This window comes from Ruditapes philippinarum, unplaced genomic scaffold (assembly GCF_026571515.1).
Source record: "Ruditapes philippinarum isolate M1 unplaced genomic scaffold, ASM2657151v2 ctg2690_1_1_1_1, whole genome shotgun sequence".
Lineage (NCBI taxonomy): Eukaryota > Metazoa > Mollusca > Bivalvia > Venerida > Veneridae > Ruditapes > Ruditapes philippinarum.
The window spans coordinates 62,049-89,169 of NW_026865802.1; the positions used below are offsets into that span (position 1 = coordinate 62,049).

Consider the following 27,121-nt stretch of genomic DNA (forward strand, 5'->3'; position numbering starts at 1 on the left):
ATTATTATGCAATGGAATGTTTAAGATAAAAAATAAACATTATAAAGTACCTGATATAGACAAATTTAACATTTATCACAAACTTTCAAAGTTCCTACAGCAGGCCAAGCTTGGCTTACATTTGCATAACATAGACATCTTATATATGACATAGGCCTTGAGAAAATAACACAACATAGCTAAATGTAAATTATTAATGATGTGTAAAAAATGAGCAAAACAGGATTCTGGAACATGATGCATGTAAATAAGCACCTACCTAATATATATTGGATATTGTATTTCTCTTAATAAAAGCAAATGCACCTATTTTTTTCATTACATTCGGCATTGTCTGGCCAGATGTTAACCCAACAAAAATTGCAAGGATGTTACAAGAAATTGTTGATGTTGCGTCACGTTTATCTGACAACCATATGTTGTTGTTTTTTGCACTTAAGAACATAGAAGTAATGTGAAGAAGTAAAAAAAAAATGAAAATATTCTCCTCAAATAAATCCACTATTGTGAGTGTTTTACCTGACACCAGGGTACTTATAAAAGGAGAAATAAGGTATGTATGTGTAGCATACAAGACTTACAATTTCACAACAATGTGATGCATTAATGAATTTAAAAAATCGTCTCTAACTACAAGCCACTGCAGTCTGCAAATGTCAATACTCACTGGTTGAGAAACATTCCTCTACCACCAATTTGTTGTATCATGTACTATTCTTGCAAACATCGACATTGTTAATTTGAGAATTTTTTAACAACAACACCTGATCAATAAACAACACATAACTTGGTCTAAACAACACAGAACCTGGTACAACAACACAGAACCTGCTCTTAATTCACTGATGTCCAGACTGACATAGTTCTATGTTGGTGACAAACATGACAAAGGAAAATCACAATTATCATGCTGGTCCTCTAAATTAAGCCACTTGAAGCTTGAAAAATATATATATAAAGAAACTATCTGTAAACAATGGACGGAGTGTAAATAAATAAAGCTTTTATAATACATATATATATATATCTATATAATGCCAATACTTCACAAAAAAACTCATTCCTTTCTCCTCATGTTTCCCTAACTGATCACAGCAAGTCCTATCTTGAAGGAAACAAGCTGTTAAACTTAAATTTCCTTTTACTTTCTTCATTATAAGATAAAATTAGCCACACAGAAACAAGGATAAAAATTTCCTTTTAACAATAAGCCATAGCTCTCACTACTTTTTTCTATTTTTTTTTCTCATCTTATATCAATAAAATCCAGGAGCAAATTTCTAGTGGTGACTATTAGCTGGCGCCTGAGGGAAGAGGTTCAAAGTTTGAATTATGGGATTCTATTCTATTTAACAATTGTTCAGCAACAGGACAGAACTGTGTCTCCCAGCAATCCATGATGTACTCCTGCAAGTCTTCATCCATCTGTGTTAACTCTGAATCATATACATTCTCCTTGTCTGTAAAATAGCAAAATAATACTTCACTGGTGATAAACATTAAAGGAACTCCACTGAGGACCAAAAGCCTAAAAACATAAAATTTGAACTTCTTACAAAAATCAGCTGGGCACTTTAAATAGATATACTCAGAATCGTTTTTTATGCTATTTCTAGCTTGATCTGTATAAAGTGTTGCTTGCTTTTTAATTCTGGGTCATTTTCCACAATCAGACTGATTAGCCTGGCACAACAGAGTGAGCAAATGATCTGATATTTTAGACCTTTATCTAATGATATATTAATGTCGAAAAAATAATTTGGTTCTATTTTGTCAAATAACCTCAGTTGAGTCCCTTTAAATTGAAATTTATGTCAACGTGTTACTTGTATAATAGACAATACCCTGCTTTGAATTTAGAAATGCTTATAACTAATTTTTAACCTTTACCACGCTAAATATCTTGAACAAGTTTGTCCATCTTTCAAAATAAAAAACTGAAATTTAATGATTTGCTTCTTTATTTTCTAAAGTATAACCTTACCTAAGAAATCCACAAGGATCTCGGTTAGTTCTTGAGCTTCAATATGACCAAAACAAGCATTACTGCTGGTGATTTTACCACTGTAGTTCCACAATGTCTGACACACCATACCTGCCAGCTCCCAATCTCCACGTCCAAAGTCACGTAATACCTCTACCAATCTGAAATTATCATACCACTATCACATGATTTTCAGTAAATTTAAATATACAAACTTCTTATATGATAAAACAAGAGGGCCATGATGGCCCTAGATCGCTCACCTGACCCATCAAACTCATCCAAACAATTACCTAGACAAGCATTCTGACCAAGTCTCATGACAGGTGAGTCAAAAATGTGACCACTACAATGTTAACAAGGATTATCCATATTTGAGCAGTGTGACCTAGTTTTTTACCCAGGTGACCCATATTCAAACTTGACCTAGAAATCATCAAAACAAACTTTCAGACCAATTTCCAGGATACTTGGATCAAAACAGTAGCAACTAGTGTTAACAAGATTTTTCTATTTTTAGCTCCGGTGACCTAGTTTCACATGCAATTTCCAACTCATCCGAGCAATTACTTAGACAAGCATCCTGACCAAGTTTGATGATAATTGAGTCGAAAATGTGACCACTAGAATATTAACAAGGTTTTTCAATATTTGGGCGGTGTGACCTAGTTTTTCATCCAAGATGACCCATGTTCGAACTTGACTTAGAAATCATCAAAACAAACTTTCAGACCAATTTACAGGATATTTAGATCAAAACAGTAGCCACTAGAGTGTTAACAAGATTTTTAGCTCCTGTGACCTAGTTTTTCATCCGAGATGACCAATGTTCGAACTCATCCAAGCTATCACCTAGACAAACATCCTGACCAAGTTTGATGATGATTGAGGCAAAAATGTGACCTCTAGAGTGTTAACAAGGTTTTTCTATTTTTAGCTCTTGTGACCTAGTTTTTCATCCGAGATGACAAATGTTCGAACTCATCCTAGCTATCAACTAGACAAACATCCTGACCAAGTTTGATGATGATTGAGGCAAAAATGTGACCGCTGGAGTGTTAACAAGGTTTTTCTATTTTTAGCTCCGGTGACCTAGTTTTTCATCTGAGATGACCCATGTTTGAGCTCATGCAAGCTATCACCTAGACAAGCATCCTGACCAAGTTTGATGATGATTGAGGCAAAAATGTGACCGCTAGTGTGTTAACAAAGTTTTTCTATTTTTAGCTCCGGTGACCTACATTTTCATCCGAGATGACCCATGTTCAAACTCATCCAAGCTATCACCTAGACAAGCATCCTGACCAAGTTTGATGATGATTGAGGCAAAAATGTGACCTCTAGAGTGTTAACAAGGTTTTTCTATTTTTAGCTTTTGTGACCTAGTTTTTCATCCGAGATAACCCATGTTCGATCTCATCCTAGCTATCAACTAGATAAGCTTCCTGACCAAGTTTGATGATGATTGAGGCAAAAATGTGACCGCTGGAGTGTTAACAAGGTTTTTCTATTTTTAGCTCCGGTGACCTACTTTTTCATCCGAGATGACCCATGTTCGAACTCATTCGAACTATCACCTAGACAAACATCCTGACCAAGTTTGATGATGATTGAGGCAAAAATGTGACCTCTAGAGTGTTAACAAGGTTTTTCTATTTTTAGCTCTTGTGACCTAGTTTTTCATCCGAGATGACCCATGTTCGAACTCATCCGAGCTATCAACTAGATAAGCATCCTGACCAAGTTTGATGATGATTGAGGTAAAAATGCGACCGCTAGAGTGTTAACAACAAAATGTGAACGGACGGACGACGGACAATCATCGATCCTAAAAGCTCACCCTGAGCATGCTCAGGTGAGCTAAAAAATCCTAGAATTTATATATACAAAATTCTAACATAATAATAAAATCTTCGAATTTGAATATACAAAATTTTAATAATTTAATAAACTAGAACTGTGTCCAAAAGACACGGATTCCCCCACTGACAACATATATGGTATATAGTGAAAAAATCAACAAAGGGCCATAAAGGGACAAAAATTACAAATAGAATTTAATTTACAACTTCTATTTTTTCTCAAAATGCGTACTGAATAATTTGTTCACAGGCTTTTGTGACTGATAATTGACAGTAATCAATAAATTGTTTTATCACTAATGATTATACTTAAAAGGATATTCAAGCAAGTCTTGCACTAGTTGCACATCATAAATACAAAGTACAACTTTACATCATATTTACATAACAATTATTTTCAGACTGTTATAAAACAAACATGAATCTGTATTATAAAATCAAGTTATGAAAGCAAAAAAAGAAGGAAAAAAAAACGTAAAAAAAAACGTGATTAATGACATATTACAGTCATGACCTCTTTACGTAATATCTGTCAGAAACATCTGAAGTTTTTGTAACTTTGTAACATAAAAAAATAGAAATATGTTACCGGAATATGGATATGATATCTACAGTGCTGCTGCAGCTGAACTGTTTATTAAAGTGATATGCCCATCCAATTATTGGGCAATGAACATTTACTTACAATCGTCAATTTTTTTAACTATAAAGCTACTTCAGCACAACTCGACAGTGAAAATATGAGTATCGTGTCACTGTAAGGATGGCAACAAGAAACTGGTTAATCAAGTACTCACATAGTTTTAAAGTTATAAGAAATTTTTCAGAGTAGCCATGTAGAATGACCGAGTACTGAAATTGGCAATTGCTGCCATCCCTACTTATTATGAATATATTGTTTCATGCCTGTTGATGACACATGGTGACAATTACAAAGTGATCTACATTTCCAGCAAAGAATGAAGGTCTAATGTAGAACACACCTAACAAGATATTTTCACCTAATTGCAGTAATAGGTTAACTCCTTATATAATATAATAGGGGTTAGCCCAATCCTGCACCGAGGTGACAATATACCATGCTGTGTGTTTGGCTTACAACATTAAGTTACATAAAACAAACTGTTGTTATACAATATTTCTGTCCGACACTTTGTACATACGTAATAATAAATTATGTCATTTTGTGGGTCAATCAGATTTTCCATGATAAAACTTTCTATGTCATAACCTTTCATCTGCAGAAATTATATAACAAAAGGAAAGTTCAGGATGAGGGACAAACTGCCTTTAGCAGAGATAAGCTTGAAATCGAATCACTGAAAATATTTTGTTAGGTCAAAACTTGCTGTAACTGAAAATGATTGGCCTTCACCACTGGCATAGAGCTAGGCCAGCCAACACTTCAGTGTATCACAATAAGGGTTGTCTGTATCACAATATATCTCAATAAGGGTTTCACCATACATATTAACCCTTAGCCTACTGGTACCGAAAGTGCAAGCCTTTGTGCCAAATAAAGAGCCAGACCAGCTTTCACATCCATGTAGTCCGACCAGGCACCAGGCTCTATACTGCCTGTAGCCCAAGGTTTTTATATTTCTATATTGAAATCCCTGAAATTTTGAAAGGACTGATCCAAATTTAAAACAAGACAAGTCCATATAAAAAATTCAACAGATTACGGTTAACCTTCCTTGCTTTTCTTACCTTTACTTTTCTTAACCAGTTCAATCAGTGATGTCATATTACTAACAAACCTTAAATCATTTCAGGTTCAGTGTATCAAAAATGTGTCAGGCTTTTACACCACTTACAAAACATACAAATAGTTTATTTTTTTTACGATATAACAATAACTTACTTTGTAATGCCCGATTCTTTTTTCAGTACATGTCTTTTCTCTTCATCCACCATAAAGTTGATAAGAACACCACAGGCAATATAGACAACCTCTTTGTCCCCAGAGTCCAGCAGAGTGATCAGAACTTTATCAACTAAAGTAAACAAGAAAAGAATACAATTGTCATACATGTGCAAAGAAATATGTAAATAAAAGATTCTAATTTCTTAAACTTTTACAAATTCAGTCTGTTATCTGTCTGATGCTTGCGTGTTACTTTTCTTTCATTTTTTGGGGTTGGGTAGTGTAAGCAAGGGGTGGGGTGTTGAGACATATCTTCACTGTAAAGATCAAACTATCAAGAAATGAAGTAATTCTTAAAAATCCTGCTGTTTTTCATAGTATTTGACTATCTGTAATTACTCAGTATTGTGAAACATATTATTTCACTAAACATGTTGAAAACTTCCAAAGAAAAAGTATCTTTAAAGATGTTCCCATAGTTTCTTCTTTGTTTTACATGACCTTAACAAGCAAAACTAACACTCAACAGGAAAATCATCTTTTTTTCACAAATTTTAAAGAGAATTTTGTACACTGGATAAGATTTTCCTTCTTTTCCTATGTAAGAAAAGAAGAAACTATATAAGAAATATCTTTCAATCAAGGTCAAGACAAATTCTTTACTAGAATAAGCAGAAAGTTAAGTTTACCTTGTTGCTGATGTAGAAAATCTCGTACTTGTTTCTGGCCAGTCAAATTACCAAACACTCTGGAAACTTCTACGATAGATTTCATCATACTTTCCCCTAACACAAGCTTCATTAAACCTTTAAATGGGTAACAAAATTGGTAACAATACATTATATATGTATATATTATAACAGCTGTCATAATTATCAGTTTTTATGGTCTAAGATTTGATTTTCATCAATATACACAGATTTTTAAAAATGTGGAACATTTATTACATGCATATAACTGTATTGCATTGTTTTCTTTATTTTAACTTAAGTATTTTAAAGACATGTATAAACAATATTTTATCTCCCACATGTGTTTCAACCATTAGAAGGTAAACTAAAGTAAACAAACACACTTTAACAGTCATTAAAAAAATTTGTAGACGATAAATTAATTCAATAATTAAGAAATCACTACTGAATTTTATTTTAAGTCACAACTTTACTAATAGAAGAAGACCACAGTTAGCTCCCTGTATTGTATTCCAGGCATTGTGCGATGGGAACTGTTCAGTTTTAAATTTGGAACAGTCCATTTGAATTTGAAAGGATTTCAATTATCAAAATACAAAAACAAAACTAACAACAGGATAAAGCCTGGTCAGACTGCATTAATGTGTAGGCTGGCCTGGCTGGCATTATACTGGTATCAAGTTCAACATTAATGTAAAGGTAAGTAAGAGCCTTCCATAAGCTGTCTAGAGCTTCCTATTACAATGGCATTTTAACATCTTTGAACCCAAAATGGTGAAAAATAAATTAAAGTCAACGACAATAAACCCTTCATATTCCTATATTTGCTATAAGTCAAAGTATTTAACAAAAGGAGAGTAAATTGTTTACTTACAGTCTACTAGTTTCATTTGATGTGTGGTTATAGCACTATGCTTGGAGTTAAAGTATGACAGATTGTTTATACAAGCTACAGTGTTTAATACCAGCTCTTCACTGCTCTCTATGTCCTTCGTTTCTAAAATCAAATGCAGTTAATCTTCATAACTTTTCAAATGTACAAATTGTGAATGTATTTTTTTTTTTTTTTATTTTTTAATAACTTGTTTTTCATATATGATATTAATTTTCTAGTTGTTGTGAATTGAATTTTTGCTGCTTTTTTCTTTCTTTTTCATAAAACTCCCATTACTCATAAGCAAATTTGGATTGTCAATTCTTGCTCCCATTTATAGGTTTTCACAAGGAGTAAGTTAAAAATATCAGAAATTTTGATTTTTGTAATACTTCAATTGGTTTTATATAGTAAAAGAGAGCTTCCAGGAGTAAAACATGATGCAAATGCCTTAAAACTTGTATCCATGTTTTATCTCTATTAAAGGTTTAGACCTATTTGAACTACTCTTAAGTCTGATTCATTGAAGTAACAAACTATATATCCCGGTGTAACCTAAATTCGGCGATATAAGAACAAATGTCAATGGCTTTTTCAATAAACTACAGTAATCTATAATTATACTTGATATAATTTTACTACAAATATTTAAAAGTTACTTTAAGTTCGTTTCTAACAATGTAATCGTTCAGCGGTTGCCAAATATAAACAAATATGGCTGATGTAAAATCTTACTACGATCTGAAAACGTCACCTAAATTCGGCGATTCTGATTGGTTGCAGTATTTTTTTTATTTTGGCGGGATTGTGACGTAGTATGTTGACCTAGATCGGCAGTAAAAATAGTTAGTTTTATATTAGATAAAAAACGGCAACTGTCAAATTATTTTAAGCAACACTATCAATCAAATAGAGGAAAGTATAGATAAACTTGAAATTGCATCAGGTAAAACACACAATTTTCTTCATGTCATATACAATTTTTAATGTTTACCAGCCGTATCTCCATATTTAGAGCAGAAAATCACTGGAGTTGTAAAAATAGACCGTGGGACATAAACATGATTGACCTTCACCTCTGAAATCTCACGTGAATGATGAAAAACAAAACATCGCCGAATTTAGGAGAACGCCGAATTTGGGTCACGGTAGGATACTTGTGTCCTATGAGCAACCATGGCTTTGACCAAAGTAAGGCTAACAACCATGATTCCTTGTTTATGAGGCAGACACATTATCAAATATGGCAGCTCTCCATTTGTTTCAATAGTTTTAAATAAAGGCTCGAAGTAAAAACTGTAAAACATTACCTAATATTCTAATGAGTAGTTCAACACATTGATTGCTGGTTGCAACTTGTGGTCCCACCTCATCATTGATAGATACATTAGCTATAACCCTCACTATCTTCACTAGAACATCTTCATGTTTGTTAGTATCTTCATTACCTCCGTCACTCTTTGGTTTATCCTTCTTCTCTAACTTGTTCCGAGTCTAAAAATATCAAACTTGTTCTGAGTCTTAAAAAATATCAAACTTGTTCCAAATCATAAAAATATCAAACTTGTTCCGAGTCTTAAAGATATCAAACTTGTTCCGAGCCTTAAAAAATATCAAACTTGTTCCTAGCCTTAAAAATATCAAACTTGTTCCAAGTCTTAAAAATATCAAACTTGTTCTGAGTCTTAAAATATCAAACTTGTTCCGAGTCTTAAAAATATCAAACTTGTTCAGAGTCTTAAAAATATCAAACTTGTTCCAAAACTTAAAAATATCAAACTTGTTCCGAGTCTTAAAAATATCAAACTTGTTCCTAGCCTTAAAAAATATCAAACTTGTTCCGAGTCTTAAAAATATCAAACTTGTTCCTAGCCTTAAAAAATATCAAACTTGTTCCTAGCCTTAAAAATATCAAACTTGTTCCAAGTCTTAAAAATATCAAACTTGTTCTCAGAGTCTTAAAATATCAAACTTGTTCCGAGTCTTAAAAATATCAAACTTGTTCCGAGCCTTAAAAAATATCAAACTTATTCCTAGCCTTAAAAATATCAAACTTGTTCCAAGTCTTAAAAATATCAAACTTGTTCTGAGTCTTAAAATATCAAACTTGTTCCGAGTCTTAAAAATTTCAAACTTGTTCAGAGTCTTAAAAATATCAAACTTGTTCCGAGTCTTAAAAATATCAAACTTGTTCCGAGTCTTAAAAATATCAAACTTGCTCAGAGTCTTAAAAATATCAAACTTGTTCCGAGTCTTAAAAAATATCAAACTTGTTCAGATTCTTAAAATATCAAACTTGTTCAGAGTCTTAAAAATATCAAACTTGTTCAGAGTCTTAAAAATATCAATCAAATTGAACCGCCTACATACATGTATCCTTAAAGTGGCCTTCATCCGCATCACTAATTACACATAGAGAGCGAACCGGTTGATTAAAGGTATCAAGGGGTTTCCTTATTGTTCATGTATTTTATGGTTGGCAAATTTCATTTTCCACTTTAATTCTTTTGATTTGACAATTGTGAAAACAATTTATCTAATAGTAATATATTTAAGCATTAGAAAAACTGAAGGCCACTTTTAATGAGTATGCCTTGTTTGTAAAAATACCACATTGTTATAAATAAACCTGTTCAACAATAATATTTTGCAAATCAATATGAAACTTGAAGTTAAAAATCTTTTAACCAATCAAAGCCACACAGTTCTTGTTGAAATATAATATTATCCTGTATGACAAGAGTTATCCACAGAGTGCTTTACTATTCTCAGAACTTCAAAGAAATGTACAAGAACTGCTGGAAATTTCTGCATTCACTGACAGAAATTATTCACTAGAAATCCATGCTCAAGCTTTAATCCTTTGTCAGTGACTTTAAATAATGACTTTTAAGACAAGCCTGTGTAGAACATTAATGAATACCATCAATGACTTACGAGAAACAAATTTTCAAGAAACTCTTTAAGCTGTCTAAAATAATAAAGTATTTGCACGATCAAGTTCCTAACTATAAATGCATGCTAAAATATTAAGTCTTTACTCTGTCAATACAATACATTCAAATGGTAATTGTATATATAATAAGTTATTAAAATAACACAAACAATTTTAGACCAAAATAAGAGAGACATGTTGGATTCAAGCAAACTTTGTGAAAACAAATATTGGAAAAATGAAAAACAATAATTTGAACATCAAAATCCTGATTCCTTAAAACACTTACCTTATAATCAAGTTCAAGGTGTGTCTTTAATACTGTAAGAAGGATATCTAGTGACTTAGGTTGCTGGAAGAGCTGAACACGAGCATTATCATTCTTGGCTGTCATATTACCAAGGATAAATGAAACACGTACTACAATATCCTGTAACAAAAACATAATTTTTAATGAACACTTCTCTTTTAATCACAATCACCCTTGTTTTAAATTTCATTCTCTTAAATCTCCTATAGTTGACATATGCCAACAGTCATCCGGTCAGCTTTCATTTTACTTCAAACTATAGATAATTACCTTGTTTATTTGTCAAACCCAAAATGGTGAGCAATTTAAAATCGGTGACACTGTACTTTTCATGCAAATCTTAGCACATTTTGGTCATATCTCAGCTGCCAGGTTAAACCAGATCATTTGTCATGGAGAAACTTCACCTCCCCCAAGGATTGAACTAGCGTTCCCTGGATTACAAATCCAATGCTTTCTATTGAGCTAAGTGGGCAGAATAATTTGTTTGATTCTAAAGTCCCTTAAACATATAATGTACATATTTAATTATGAATTTTTTATTATAAAATATTTTTGGCAATTTGGGCATACAATGAAAAGATAGCCAAACTTGAAATTAACTGCCGCTCACTGCTATAAGTTTAAGTCCTGCATTGGAGATATTGGATACTTTTATTGAAGAAAGCTGTTAAGCTAGCTAATGGACAGACCATCAATAATTCTTATTAGGTTCTAACTCATGTATAGAGGGGCACATGAGGCCTGCATTTACAAATAAAGCTGGGAAGTTGTCAATTGACTTATACATTGTCAGTATGAATCAAAACCAAACCATGCTAAAACTCTCATATTCACACCTGGAGGATACTATGATAAAACTTAATTGATGAATCAAACGGTAATGGAACCACTCAGCTGATTGTCAATACATACATATATATTTTATAATAGTACATGTGTACCAATAAAAACAACATATTCATGGCATCATTTTTTGCTTTTTGTAAAAGAACATTACATGAATAGCATTTTTAATTGAAACATACCTGTCTTTTTAAATGTTTCTTTAATAGATGCAGGAATACTTTATATGATAAAACATTCTCCGATAAGGCCATACAACAGTCTGTATGTAATGTGACTTTACTGAAATAAAACAACCACACATAATGATAAATATTTAATCAGCTACAAAAGATCTAAACATAAATAATTCATGAGAGAAAATTGAAAATGCTTATCAAATTACAAGCAAGTTTTCAATGATTAAATCAATGTTTATTTAATAGTTTATGGGATTTGCTACAAACTCATGTATAGTTCTTTTAATGATTTTTTTTATTATTTATTTTTTTGAAGAGGACATTCTTTATTAAACGCATTATATAACATGCTATATCTATCAGTTTCTATTTATTGTTATTTCTAGTCCAACAGAAAAGAAAGTAAGAGGTATTGGTAGGGCAGTGTGCTCCACTATTCTCAGTGTTTGATAGTAAAACAAGAGGTTTTGATAATGTAGAATTTTCTAAGTTCAAAAAGGGGCATAATTCTGTCAAAAGTCAGGTAAAAAGTTATGGGTGATGGACAGCGGCCTCTTCTTTTTTAACCTTTTCCCTTCAATGTTTCTGCAAAAATTTAACATAAGTGTGACAGTGAAGCTGGGGTGAATACAGTAGCTCTCCCTATTCTTAATATAGTCACCCTATTCTTAATATAGTCAAACTAATTAAACATCAAAATTTTGGTTTATGTACATGAATTTTGTAATCAACATTTCATATGCTTACAATATAAATCACAATTCATCACTAACATAAGATGGCAAAATTTTTAATTACAATACAAAAAATGTTTATTTGGATTTATGGATTTGTCAAACATATTAGATGACAAACCAACCTGAATATTCTGGAGACATTGAGGACAATTTCCCAGTCACCAGCATAGCTGTCTGACACCAATGTTAAACTATCCAATAATCTACAGTTGAGAATTTTGTCACGACTAGACCCTGTATCAGCCAAGTTTCGTAACGCAGCTGTCAACTGTACCAATATATTGCCTAACTGTTCCGGATTATGACTGTTCTCTCCAATCTACAAGGCAAAAGTTATCCAAATTTATCAACATTTCAACATACATGCCATAAAGTCCCTGACGTCTGGGATTGTCCCTTAAAATCAGGTAGCTGTTACAGAGATGTCCCAGAGATTTTGGTTTGCTTTTTTTTATTTCTTTAAGTTTTATATTACATTAACAATGCTTTAGTACATGCTAACTTTTCCACTTTACTGGTCAACAATGCCCTTATGTATATCATCTCAAACTCAAATTAGAACCTAATTAAAACCACTGACCTTAAGAAAGATACCTTATTAGAATCTATATAGAAGAACTGGTGGCAGGAAAAGTTTTGCCCTGCTTTAAACAATTTATTATACACAAATAAATATTGTACATAAAAAGAATGAAATGTTCAGTAAAAAAATATTATGCTGCCATTTCAAATACAGTTTTAATCAAGTTACACATAATTATAAATAGTCCTTTTTAACTTTTTTCTTTTCAAAATTCAAATAATTATTTTTCAAAGAGAGTTAATACACACTCACCAATTTAATAATACTGTCAAGGAGTGTGGAAAGTTTTTCTATACAATGTTTCTGTACTAATTGTTTAGCTATAGTAGCATTTCCGGTAAGGAATTTTAAAGACCCAACACAGTAAATCAATGCCTCGTGGGTTCCTAGAATATCAACACCATTCATTGTCTCTAGTAGTAATTCTGAAAATAAAATCAAACAAATGTTTATTATTAACTAATGAAAAACTCATTAAAGTACTGCAGAGCATACAATACATTTCTTTTGGTTTTGTTTTCCGTCGAAACAACTCAGTATAGGTCATATGATGACTTTTCAGCTTTACTGGTGGAGGAAGACCTCAGGTGTCCTCCCGTGTTTTAATTTCAGGCACAAATTGGCATCTAAGTAGAACCACTTTCGTACCGTAAAGTAGATGGATAGCTTCCTGTCCCATGAAAGTATTCAAAGTCCCTGTTGGGATTTGAACCCACAGCAGTGAGGAGCAAGTAGTTTGAAATCAATGACCTTAACTACTTGACCAGGGACACCCCCACACACAGCATATATTTACCAGTAAGATATTTTACTTTTTTACAGTGAATACCCACTTTCACTTTGATCAGTACCTCTGCTAAATAATTAAACATAATTTATGATAATGGGTAAACTTTCAGTGTTATCTTCTAATTAATCAATAAAAACCATACTGACACATAACATAAAATTAACAGTAATTTTGTACTAGATCTGAAACGGAAAATTACAAAAGTAAAGAAATGTGAGTAATACCTAATATATTGCCATCTAAAAATGCAGGATCATTTTTCTCATTTCTGCTGACTTTGAACACAAGTTTACACACATTTAAAAGGTTGTTACCACCAACACGGAACTGAAAATATACACATTTACACATAAATATCAAATGTTATAGGCAATAATAATCACATGTACCATCAGCAAAAAAAATGCAGCATGTCTGCACATACATGCAGTCTTGCAGGACTCTGCCTATACTGTACACATCTTTGTTACAATATTTTTATACTTGAATACTTCATTAGTATAACGCTTCAGACAAAAGTTTTATTAAATTAAACAATTTTAGCTGGGAAAAGGTTCAAATTAGCTTAAAATTTTCTGAGTGATGAATTACTAAGAACTGGAAATAGGTCCCATATATACATGTATTGAAACAGTACTTTAACTTATATATATCAGAACTAGTAAACTTCTCTTGTCTTTAACTTTGCTTATCTTATATAAGCTTGTATCGCTCAGATTTTAAAACTTTCCTTTGCAAGAGCACCTGAGTAGAACCACCAACGTTCCGTAAGCTGGCTGGATAGCTTCCTCACATGAAAGAATACAAAGTCCCTGTCGAGATTCGAACCAATATCGGTGAGGGGCAAGTGGTTTGAAGTTAACGACCTTAACCACTCGGCCAGGGACGCCCCTGTCTTGTCAAACAACATGACATGAAAACTGGCCTAGCTGACTACTGATGATATATACATGATGTTTTTAAGGCTTCATTTCAAGCGTGTTATATAAAGGACTGAATAAATCTGTACAACCTAACTTAAATATTGCAACAGATATATATCATGCATTTCTATTACTTGTATATGTATAATAAATAAAATATTTAAAACACATTGTCCCATGTTTATCCAGAAAATATCTAAATTCAGAATTCATTTTAGAAATTAATCACTGTATAATAATGAACAAACATAAACTAACAAATAAACTGAACAAAAATTAGGAAATGCAATATACAGAAAATTCAGAAATCAAACAAGTACCAGATCTTCTGCTACTATCTGAAATTTATTATCCATTAAATCACTGTAATATTTGGAGTCAATAAAACCAAAATGCTTAATCTATTCAATAATTTCAATTATACTTTTCAACATTCTTTTAAAAAGAAAAAAATTCATTTATTTTTGGTCAAAAGATTTCATAAAAAAATTCTACTTGGTCCAATTAGAATCCAAGTACTCCTTAATTTCAAAACATAAAAAGTATTTTGAAAACTAGAAGGGGGTTTTTGTCACAAAAACTATGTCTCCCACAACTAGGTATGGCATTGATCACTCAGTGTTGTCGAAGTAACGCCAGCGGTTTGACCTATGAAAGTGGATCAAGCTGAATGCAGACAGATGAACTGATAAAGACAGCGAAGACAAAAACAAAATAATGCCAGAAGTTTCAGTGCCAGCAGTGCTATCTTAATTCACACCAACTTCCCTTAGTGACCTTGACTAACTTACATTACAAAATTCTATAACTGTAAGTGTTTCAAAGGCTGTGATTTCAACAAAAAAAATGTATATAAATAATAAAAGGTTGTACTTACTGCCAAAATGAGTCTCGCAAGCTGCAGTAACAATTGTGGTTCCTCAAGGTCTAACATTTTAAATATAGATTTGAGAATTCTAGATCGTTGTTTGTAGGTTTTGGACAATAAATTATTTTTCTGCAGAAGTTGATAAAGATCTTCTGACAAAGATATGATCTTTTGAACATCTTTTTCTGAAATTATGAAAACATAAACCTTTTAATATGTGGTAATAAGGAGATAAGCATATGAGAATCTTACACAGGATGATGGTACAGACTTGAATTTTATGGCTCAAGAGTAATGTTAGTCATACAAAAAAACAGGGTGCTTGTAAGTTCCTATATAACAGCTGTCCGAGGTGTGAATATTTCAGTCTGTGACAATAGCCAGTATTTAAGTCTTTTTTCTTGCATACTACTTATTAACTGTTATCTACATGTATGATGAAATTCACAGTAAACAGTACATATGAGCCGCGTCACGACAAAACCAACATATTACGTTTGCCACCAGCATGGATCCAGACCAGCCTGCACATCCGCACAGTCTGATCAGGATCCATGCTGTTCGCTTACCAACTCTATTACACATAGAGAAACTGATAGCAACCAGCATGGATCCTGATCAGACTGCGTGGATGCCCAGGCTGGTCTGGATCCATGCTGGTCGCAAACACACTATGTTGGTTTTGTCGTGACGCGGCTCATATAATGTTTTCACAATATGAGCCTTTTGTAACAAATTTTCACCTAATTACATTTAATTAAGCTATAGAAAATATACTTTGACTGTATTCTGCCATTAATTCTAGTAGTGGTGATATATGATTGGTATAAAACTCTAGCTCTTCCTGACTGTCATCTTCTCTTTTACCTGCACTACCTGAAAAATATACAAATAACAAGTTTTACTTCTAGAAGAAAACAACAGGTGACCTTATAAATGCATTAGCTGTTTTCAGTTTTTAGTGGGCACCAACAGAACCAATGGTATTTTGTCATCAAGGCGGTGAGCTCCCTTACAAGAAAGAAGATATAGTCCATGAGGGGATTCCAACACATAGTATAGAGGGGCAGATGATCAATAATCAGTCAAACACTTTGATCTATTTCAATGTTCAACTACATTAATTTATTGTATTGCTTCATTTAATTTTCATAAAATTATTGTATTTTGACAAAAATATTTCAATGTAGCAAAGGGGATATAGCAAAATGCTTCACTTACATTTGTACTATTAAAATAAGGCAAAATGTATCAAAGAATAAAAGGCTAAATTGGTACATCCATAGAAACCTTATCTATTGTCCTGGGCTGTTAAGATGGTAGTGCTTTGAAAATCATTGCTCTAGGTTAAAGCCTATACCTGATATATCTCTAATCATGAGACAGTTATTACACTTGTTAAATAATGGGAATATATTTACCTCCTCTACTACCAGCGCTAGAAGTCCTCTTGGTTCCACCACTCCCCACTCTAGAGTCTGTATCATGACCACCACGCTTAGAGCCACCACTCCCAACCCTGGCTTCTACATCATGACCAGTACGTTTTGATCCACCACTTCCAAGTCTTTCCTCTACATCAGTACGAACACTAGACACACTGTAAGATATTTAACCAACATTACTTGTCATTACACTTGCCATAATCCTTTGGTCTTTAATGAAAACTTAAGGACACCAAAAAAGGACTGAACACTTTCTGTGTTATTTTATATAGTACATTATCTTAAATGTATATCTGCATGTATCTATAATTTTATGAGTGTATGAAACTAAATATCTCCTTCATATATAATTAACAAAATGATTGAGATTTGAAAAAATAAATGCATGTAATTTGAAAATAACTACTTGAAAAAAAACATGTTTCTATATCCTCAAGAGCAGATGCTGAATGCTATGCATGTACAAAATCATTGTGAAACAGTTAAAACACTTCTTAAAAGAGCAGCATAATAATTTGTTCCAAAACATTTTATTCTGTTTATGTACAATTCATGTGTGTTAAATATTTGACATTCTTTGCTACAACTCTGTTGAGAATTAACCATAATATCATGGCCACAACATAATTTTACCATTCATAAATTTCTAAACAAATTTTAATTAGACATTACATAAACCAACCTTGAAACAGGTGTGTTAGATGCCGCACTTGGTGCTCTGTGTGGCGGAGCTTCCTTTCCATCACCTTCACCCCTTTCTTCTATAGCTAGACTCCGCTCTTTATTCCCACTGCCGACACGTTCTGGAGTTATTTGACCACTTTCTTTACATGGAGAGTCTGTAATACAAAACATCAAATAAAATATGTCTTAATTGTATATATAAGAAGCACATTTTAAATTATTTCCAAAAACATACAGTAGTCAATACAGCAAAGTCTGATGAAAAAAGTGTGCCAGCATTTGATCCATAATATTCAATGATATAGGCCTGTTCAACAGTATTTCAGTTACTGTTAATACCAGTGGGATAGTTTTCTTATAAATGTTAAAGGATGCTGTGCCAATTCAAACCTGTTTTTTGTAAGAAATGGCCATTTTTTCATACAATTTACAAAGTTTGACGTAATATACTGAGGTATAAAACAATCACCATACCGTCTGATAAGGTGCCATTCCTTGATTTCTGAGATTCTGATACAGTAGAACCCTCTACACTGTTGGCGTGCTGTGTGCGGGCTCGTGGGGCCTTCCTGCTAGGTTTACTGGCATCGCTCGGTGGTCTCGGTGGCAACAACAAACCCTCAACCTCGGCTTCTGACGGCAACTTTGCAACCTGAAAATACATCTATACAATAAGACTTCTACTTCTTTTTTATATTTAAGCGTTTATTTTCTTAAACCTTACCCGGCTGAATTTGTGTAATTGATTTGCCCTGCTTTGAATTTGGAACAGTCCATTTGATATTAAATGCATATATAACAAGAGCTGTCAGAAGGACAGCGCGCTCGACTTTTTTAGTGCTTGCCTATAAAACAAAACTTTGACAGTTAAGGGCACACAAGACTTTAACTAGGAATTTCTAAGTACAAATCAAGAAACATTTTCACAGAGTTATCTTCTCTTGCTTACAGATAGGTCTCATGATGGCACATAAGAACTCCAACTTCCAAAGTAATATCTCAAATGGTTAAGTCAACAAGTGGACAAGAATGAAAATCTTAACTGAGTTTCTAAGTCAAAAAGGGCCATAATTCAAATAAAATCCTTAACAGAATTACCTTCTCCTGCCCATGTTTTGGGACCATGATGGTAAACAAGTATTCCAACTTTCAAATTAATATCTCAAACAGTTCAGTCAAAAAGTGGACTGGTACTAAAAACTTAACCAAGATTCTAAGTCGATAAAAGGCCTTAATTTTTAAAACAAATCCTTGACAGAGTTACCTTCTCTTGCGTACAGATGGGGGTAATGATGTGAAATAGCATTAAAAGTTTCAAAGCAATATCTCAAAGGGTTAAGGCAATAAGTGGATTTTACCCATATTCAATGTATTTTCTAAGTCAAAAAGGGGCATAATTCTGTCAAAAACCTTGACAGAGTTATGTCCTCTTGTCTGTTGATGAAGGTCGTGATGGTAAACAAGTATGGTCAGTTTCAAAGCAATACCTCCAATGGTTTTGAAATAAAGTGAGGTGGTACAAAAAACTTAACCAAGCTCAATACACTTTCTAAGTCAAAAAAGGGCCATAATTCTGTCAAAAACCTTGACAGAGTTATGTACTCTTGTCTGTAGATGGAGGTTATGATGGTGAACAAGTATGGTAAGTTTCAAAGCCATACTTGTAATACTTCTGAAATAAAGTGGGGTGGTACGAAAAACTTAACCAAGGTGTGACGCCAACGCTAACGCCGACGCCGACGCCGGGGCGAGTAGGATAGCTCCCCTTTTCATAGAAAAGTCGAGCTAAAAATGACAGGTGCTGACGTCATTCAACCTCCATTACATGTCACTTGACCTTTTGACATCATTTTTGGCGGGGAAAAAATTAATCTATGGAAAGCCATTAGTGCATATAAAATAGTTTATGAAAATTAAAAAGTCAGTTTCATTCAGTCTTTTAAGGGAGCCTGTGTAAAGTACCATATTGATATTTTATCTTCATCATATAGAAATAAAATTGATTCAATGATACAAAAGGACCAGAAAATCACAACAACACTAAAATTAAGTGAAGCCAGAAGGGAATTTTTGAATCCAGCCACATGGTATAATATACACCTGTAATTGGGAGGAAAAGGTTCTAAAACAGAGATCCCTTGGGAGTCATAAAAGATGAACAGTAAATTATTGAAACACACGTTTTTATGTTGTTTTAAAGTATTTTTTTTTTCAGATATGAATACAAGAATGCTAAAATGATATATTTGCTATTAAAACTGCAATGGCTTTCCATATAAATAACATTTTTACCAGTGCACCGGTAGCATGAAGTCTGTTTAACTACGTCATACAAAATGGTCGACCATTGTTTACATTCACAATGAGCGAGAATTTCAGAGTAACAGAACTCTGTAATATAATTTTAAGAGGATTAAATGTTAATGAAGTTGTTTATTCCTTCTTTTTTTCAAGTCAATAAATTTTTATATGAAAAACACCTTGTATAAAATATGTACACCGGTATTGTGGAGACCCAGGCTACAAACATTTACAATTTAAACTTCATGGTGCACTACTGTTCACAATAAATTAATCAATCTTTTTTTTCTTAGTTTTGAGACCGTAGCTGTAAAAGTTTGTTTGTACCCCAGAATTAATTGGGGTAACCCAAAAAATTTTTAGTCGGGAGTTTAAGTCCATTCCATGAAAATACCTAAGAACATTTTTTAAAATTAAAAACAGGAGAAAGTCTGTTAAATGAACATTTAGCAGTGAAAGGGTTGGGGAAAAAAATTGCTTGTCAAATTATAGCTAGACATTTTAAAAATGGATAATCCAATTCCTACATAAAATACAGTGAACCTAACCTCCTTAACTTTACTTTTAGAAAGCAACATATCTGTGTAAGATTGTCTTACCTAAATGAAAAATAATCTTAAAGAACTTCTTTCCTTTTTACCTTTTTTTGCGTTTTATCCTGTTCAGTTTAAAGTTATTCTGACAATGTGTGGAATGTATGACCCCTGTCTAACATCAATGTTTACCCATAAAGAATAACTACTCATAGACGTACATTTATGTAACATTTGCAGATTATTTAAGACATATCTCGGACATTTAGAATTTCAGTGACTTTCCATTTGATTAGTTGTTAGAAAGAATATACATGTAGTCAGTAGAGTAGCTGTGAAAGGATTGCAGCATGAACCATGGAGGTCAAAGGTCACTAAGTAGCAAAAGCTAGAAATGAGCCACGTCATGACAAAACCAACATAGTGCGTTTACGACCAGCATGGATCCAGACCAGCCTGTGCATCCGCGCAGTCTGATCAGGATCCATGCTGTTCGCTATCAGTTTCTCTACTTGTAATAGGGTTGGTAAGCGAACAGCATGGATCCTGATCAGACTGCGCAGATGCGCAGGCTGGTCTGGATCCATGCTGGTCGCAAATGCACTATGTTGGTTTTGTCGTGACCCGGCTCAAATTCCTTCTTCTTAAAGCTAGAACAGAAAGAAAGAAGTCAGAAGTCATAACTGTCATTACTATCAGTCTGTTTTATTTTTGTCAGGCATGACATGACACCTGATGGGACTACAAGTAAAAGCAAGGCCGTTTGTGTCCTTTAAAATTTCACAAGGACACACATAGTTTTTCACACACAAAAAAGCAATAACCTAGGGCCATAATGCGTATTTAAGATCAAATATGAAAAATTGACTAATGGGTAAAAACAGGTCAAATCTAAGATTTGACTTATATTTAAGCTAGATTGAAAATCACCAATCAACATTTTTCTTGCGTGATTTTAAACAAGACAAATCAATTCTGATCTTCAATACATACCACAGATTAAGCATTTAACACTTACTTGTTATTCAATGTAATTCTAGTTTTTCTTTTAGTAATTTTAGTTAACACAGGTTTTTTTAAAAAAATTTAGCTCAATTAATACTGGTTATATAAAGTTAAGTTTAAAACTCATAAACTTGTCATCAGGGACAAGTCAGATGTGACTTTCAAAGAGCTTCCAGTGCTCTTTTTATGAGTGATTTTGAGCCAAAATTTCTGACATCTAATTAAATCAACCAATGCAAGTTCAAAATAAAAAGTAATATATGTCTAATTAAATCATTTAATTCTTTTTTTTAGAGGGAAAAACCTTAATAGGTTTTACAAGAAATAAATAATGTGCCTTATGTTTTTTTTTTTAATTTTTCCCTTATTTTTGCCCCAGTTAACATGATAGCAATATATATGTCCTTTACCTTCCCAAAGAGGCCCTAAAACTAAAATTTGAGTAACTTCAAACAGTCATAGTAATATGAGATAAAAATTCAAAGCAGTGGAGCTTAAGTAACTGAGCAATTTTCACTGTAAATTGAAATTTTCTACAAAACCTGGATTAAATTTTGTTTAGTTTATTCGTTGTCGGGCTATTGCTAATTCCAATCACTGTCAAAGCACCTGTTTCCAATCGTAAGTTGTATATCAATTCTAGAATGGAGCATATACAATTCTATAAGAAAAGAAGGAAGTAAAAGCAAGAGGTTACAATGATAATGTTACAATAGTAATAGAGGATGATATAGTGTGACAACATCTAACTATGCTAGAAACTTGCTTACATCTTCTTGTACAGTTGATATGCACGGTTTCTGAAAGTTAAAATTACCTTCGTCAATCGTGAAAGAGCCATACCATAGAACTTTTATAACTTTGTATAACTAATATGAAATACAAATAACGTTTCCAGTATCTTCAAACTATGAACTGCAATGACATTACCGCATGATTGAGGCAATGTTTTATGCTTGTATTTCAGACAACTGTAACAATTTTGTTTGGATTTATACTTGTATTAGAGTGGAGTTGAATTCATACATTTTTCCTAACACAAAATACATGTCCACTGCGAACAAAGTGATTTCACATTTAATTTTATTCATATTGTGTGTTTTTTACATATTCTCAGATAATTCATGCTCTATATACAAACAAACATAATTCTATTACAATCAAGAAATGGCACTTCAATAAAATATCCTTTAATATCCTATAGAATAGTTTTCTGGTACAATTTTAAAGAAATGATCAATTTCATTCCAAGCTTTAAGTGATTTGATCATATGCATTTTGCCTAAACTAGACTAAGTGTATAGTTAGATTTTCTACATTGCAAACTTGTACAGTCTAAAATTCTTTTTCAAAAGCCTTGATATCATTTTAGTTAGCCTAAGAAATAAAACATATTGTATGAGAGTAGGTTCACTAACAATTCTATTGACCAAGTTAATAAAATCATATTATGAGTGCCTCTGCCCTTGCGAGCATTATATTATATAATATTTTTTAAAACAGGTTCAATGAACTTAGTAATGAAGCTACATGAATTATTATATTCTATTTATCACATTAATTAGAACTGTAACAGTAAAAAAACTATCACTTTTTCATTGACACACTTAAAGTGTAATGCTAACATGTAGCATATCTTAATGCTATACTTGTAAAACGCCAATGTCAGGTCAAAATATATGCCCAGCTGTGCAATACCAATTTTATGGAGTCGCAAAAGCAGCAAAGGCATGTGATAAACCATTTTATTACAGTGATTTGATTTCTTACTTTCAATTTTTGGAAGCTATATGTGCATGAAGTAAAGAAAGGTAACTTTGGTTATATGGAAGATATTAAGGTATCAAAAAAGTTACATGTTGGGTATTAAAAAGTAAGATTTCGAGTTTACATACATGTATGAAGAGTTGGCTTGAAGGGATAAATACAAAAGAAACAGGTTAAAACGGATGAGAACTGAAAGTCAAAAGTATTAACTTACATGATCTAAAGGACTCAGTCGTGTTCCTGAAACTGGTCTGGAATCTGGATCAAAGTGTCGGGAATCTAAGCTGCAAAATGAAAATACAACTTTTTTTCATAACACTGACATAAATCATTTAACCAGTGCTCCAGGTAAGCCCAAAACTAATAGCTGCAAGATACAGCAGACTTTATAGCCAAGTTCTTTTGGCACACCATGACCATTACATATCAAATTGCTGTAAAACCACTCAAGAGAACATTTTTGTTGACTATTCTAAAATTTTCACTGGCAACTTTTGAAAATGACTCTTTACTTGAAAGTACAAGCTTACACTTGTAGATTTGGACATCGGTTTTTTGCAAACGACACATATTCTGACTATGATGAAGACATTATACCAACTTGGCAAGTAATGATAAAGTTGTAAGCTAGAGAGAATTTGATCACTACTCTGAGCAAGTTTTTATTTTTTTTTATTTTACCTAAAAGCACTAGGTGGACGGTTATCAGAGGTATTCACAGGTCTTGATCCAAACAAAGTTCTTCTATCATCTCGTGGTGTAAAGGGTCTTTTAGTTTTCAATTCTTTAAGAGAGGATCTGGCTTCATTTATAATCTGTACAGCAATTGGTTTATCCTCGGGTGGAGCATAAAATGGACGATTCTCCTTGGGTTTTCTTGGTGGCTGTGGCTCCATAGTGGCTAGCTATCTTCTCATTCTTTATTCTGTAAATAAAAACAATCTTGAGCATGGAATGATTTTGGCCGAGTTATGGCCCTTGAAAACAAAAGCCTTAAAATTTGGCCAATAACAGATTTTTTGTCTCCTGAACTACACTTTCATTATAATAGTTGATGTTTTATTTCACACAGTTATCAAACTGACAAAGATATCTTGTCACACTGACTGAACAAGATGCATCATGCAAAAGAATAGTCAACAATGGCACATGAATAAAAAATTTCTGAAAAAAAAAAGAAACAAGAGGGCCATGATGGCCCTGAGGTATAGGCCCCCGGAGCGGGGCCAGTTTAAACCCCAGGGCTTTTATTTGAACAAACTTGGAAGACACTCATTAGAAGATGCTTCACAATGTTAAGTTTTTACTACACACATGTAATGAAAAACAATGATCTCACCCCCGGCAGGGCCAATTTTCACCCAAGGGCTTTTATTTGAACAAACTTGGTAGACATCCATAAGAAGATATTTCATGCTAAACATCTAAGCTCTAGTTCATTGGGTTTTTTAAAAGAAGATTTTTAAGTTTTTACTACACACATATAGTTAAAAACAATGACACCCCTGGGGCGGGGCCAGTTTTGACCCCAGGGCTTTTATTTGAACAAACTTTGTAGACACTTATTAGAAGATGTTTTCATGCTTAATATCTAACTCTAGCTATTTGGGTTTTTTCAATGAAGATTTTTAAGTTTTTACTATATGCATATAGGAAAATCAAGACCCCCCCGGGGCGGGGCCAATTTTGACCCCAGGGCTATTATTTGAACAAACTTTGTAGACACTCACTAGAAGATGTTTCATGCTTAATATCTAAACTCTAGCTATTTGGGTTTTTTCAAAGAAGATTATTTAAGTTTTTGCTATACACATATAAGGAAAATCAATGACCTCCGGGGCGTGTTGCTATACACATATAAGGAAAATCAATGACCCCCGGGGCGAGGCCAATTTTGACCCCAGGGCTTTTATTTGAACAAACTTGGTAGACACCCATTAGAAGATGTTTCATGCTGAATATCTTAGCTCTAGCTCTTTGAGTTCTTTCAAAGAAGATTTTTAAGTTTTTACTATATGCATATAGGGAAAATCAATGACCCCCTGGGGCGGGGCCAATTTTGACCCCAGGGATTTTATTTGAACAAACTTGGTTGACACTCACTAGAAGATGTTCCATGCCAAATATCTAAGCTCTAGCTCTTAGGGTTTTTTAATAGAAGATATTTAAAGTTTTTTCTTTCGGTTGCCATGGCAACCAGAGTTCTGCATGGAATTAAATTTTTTGAACAATTTTTTTAAAGGTGACCACCAAAGGAACATTCCTGTGAAGTTTGGATGAAATTGGCTTAGTGGTTTATGAGGAGATGTCATTTAAAGTAAAAGTTTACGGACGGACGACAAACAGACGCCGGACGAAAAGCGATCACAAAAGCTCACCCTGTCACTTTGTGACAGGTGAGCTAAAAAGACTGAAATACCCAAAAAATAGACTTTCCTTATGTAAGTTATTAACATCTTGCACACAAAGAAAAATAAATTGTTTTACGTAACCTCAGGCTCTGATACAGTCATGTACAGCATCATATTCATAACAACAAAATCATAATTATGTAACAAATTTATAATATTTATTTGTGCTGAATAAAAATGACTGTCACAATTAAAAAGAACACCTACACCTGTTTATCCTATTTTATCACCATGATCTGATTCGGTCATTTGTTCCGATGGTGGCGGTCCCGTTTCATGGGACGAAGGTACAGGACAAGGTTTCTCAACTGCTCTTACCATTATTTTACCATGAATGATCGGATTCGATCATTTGTACCGATGATAGCGGTCGAAGGTACAGGACACGATTCTGTAATTACCGAGTCTGGTGGTAGCACTTTTGCCCGGTTGTCTAGTTTTTTTTTTTAATGCCGAAATTTTGTTCTTGCGTTTTCTGTTTTGCATTGTATTTCCCATTTTGTGACATATTGAAACCGGAAATGTCGCGCGATGAACGCTTTATTATAATTTCCGACTAGTCTAAAATCCTCTTCGAGTCGGTATTTTCAACCGAGTAAACATGCGCAAATACATTTAACTTGATTAAAATTACGTGTTTGCAATTGGCAAAAATCAAGTGTTACCGAAAGTTAACAATGAATTGAGAAGGAGTACAGATTCGAAGTCCCGACATTTTGTGAAATCTCTTTTCGAGATTGTGAATTTTTTTCCACCGCATTGTGAAAAGTGCAATTTCGAATTGTGAAGGGGCTGAACATCGGCCCCTGTTATAGAAGGAAAAAATGCCCTGCGGAAGCGGGGCATGAAATACGCATGACACCTTTAAAATGGAAAAATGAAAGGATTTTTTGTAACAACTTTCCTGTTCATACTGTAGGCTTTGCCTAATTTCAATTTACAGGGAGATATGCAACCGGTTATCATTACATTGCAATTCTACTAACAAGAATAGCCTGTTATCTGCTAGTTCTGCCTGTCACTTGACGAATTTAAGTCTGTGGTTTAAGCCAAGTTACTTTCAGTGGATTTCTTTGCATGGCACTGTGGTCATGGTAATGTCATCTTCGCTGGTTAAGGAAGACAACAAGAATTATACAAGGCTCATAAAAATATAAATGCTTATATAAAATTTTTATAAAATATTGCTAAAGTTCGAGCTACCTGAGGTACGAATCTTAAAAGAAATAATTTGGCAAGAAAATATATGAACTCGGTTCATGTAATCAGTGCATTCTGTTAGCTGCAGTTAAAACCCAAATTAAATAATTTTAAAAAAATGGTGTAAAATGTCGATTAAATAGATTTAATGAAAACTACATAATTATTACCATTTTAACAAACGCTTTCAATTTTTGTTTGTTGTCCTGTCAAACAAGAATGCTACCTGAATTTACGCATGCTCAGTCATTGTTTCCGGATCCGGTATGATCGATAGGCGTGGTTATACAAGAGGCGTGTCAAAATTAAATACGGAACGCGATAA

At 33.2% G+C, this 27,121-nt stretch overlaps 1 protein-coding gene across 4 annotated transcripts; it reads right to left on the minus strand.

Annotated features, from left to right (window-relative positions):
• On the minus strand, positions 1-27,121 carry LOC132730375 (armadillo repeat-containing protein 2-like). Of its 4 annotated transcripts, XM_060716283.1 has the most exons (21): positions 26,967-27,121; positions 23,867-24,110; positions 23,400-23,469; positions 22,189-22,218; positions 18,054-18,231; positions 17,578-17,734; positions 16,872-17,050; positions 16,228-16,326; positions 15,460-15,635; positions 14,903-14,920; positions 13,884-13,986; positions 13,122-13,294; positions 12,409-12,605; positions 11,553-11,652; positions 10,504-10,644; positions 8,590-8,773; positions 7,280-7,402; positions 6,403-6,519; positions 5,711-5,843; positions 1,985-2,145; positions 1-1,460 (listed from the first exon to the last, which is right to left on the minus strand). In XM_060716283.1, the coding sequence occupies exons 2-21, from the start codon at positions 24,079-24,081 to the stop codon at positions 1,294-1,296; spliced, it is 2,721 nt and encodes a 906-aa protein (XP_060572266.1). In that variant the 5' UTR covers positions 24,082-24,110; positions 26,967-27,121; the 3' UTR covers positions 1-1,293. The 4 variants fall into 4 exon arrangements, with proteins under 4 accessions (XP_060572266.1, XP_060572268.1, XP_060572267.1 ...); XM_060716285.1 differs by lacking the exon at positions 22,189-22,218; XM_060716284.1 differs by lacking the exon at positions 14,903-14,920.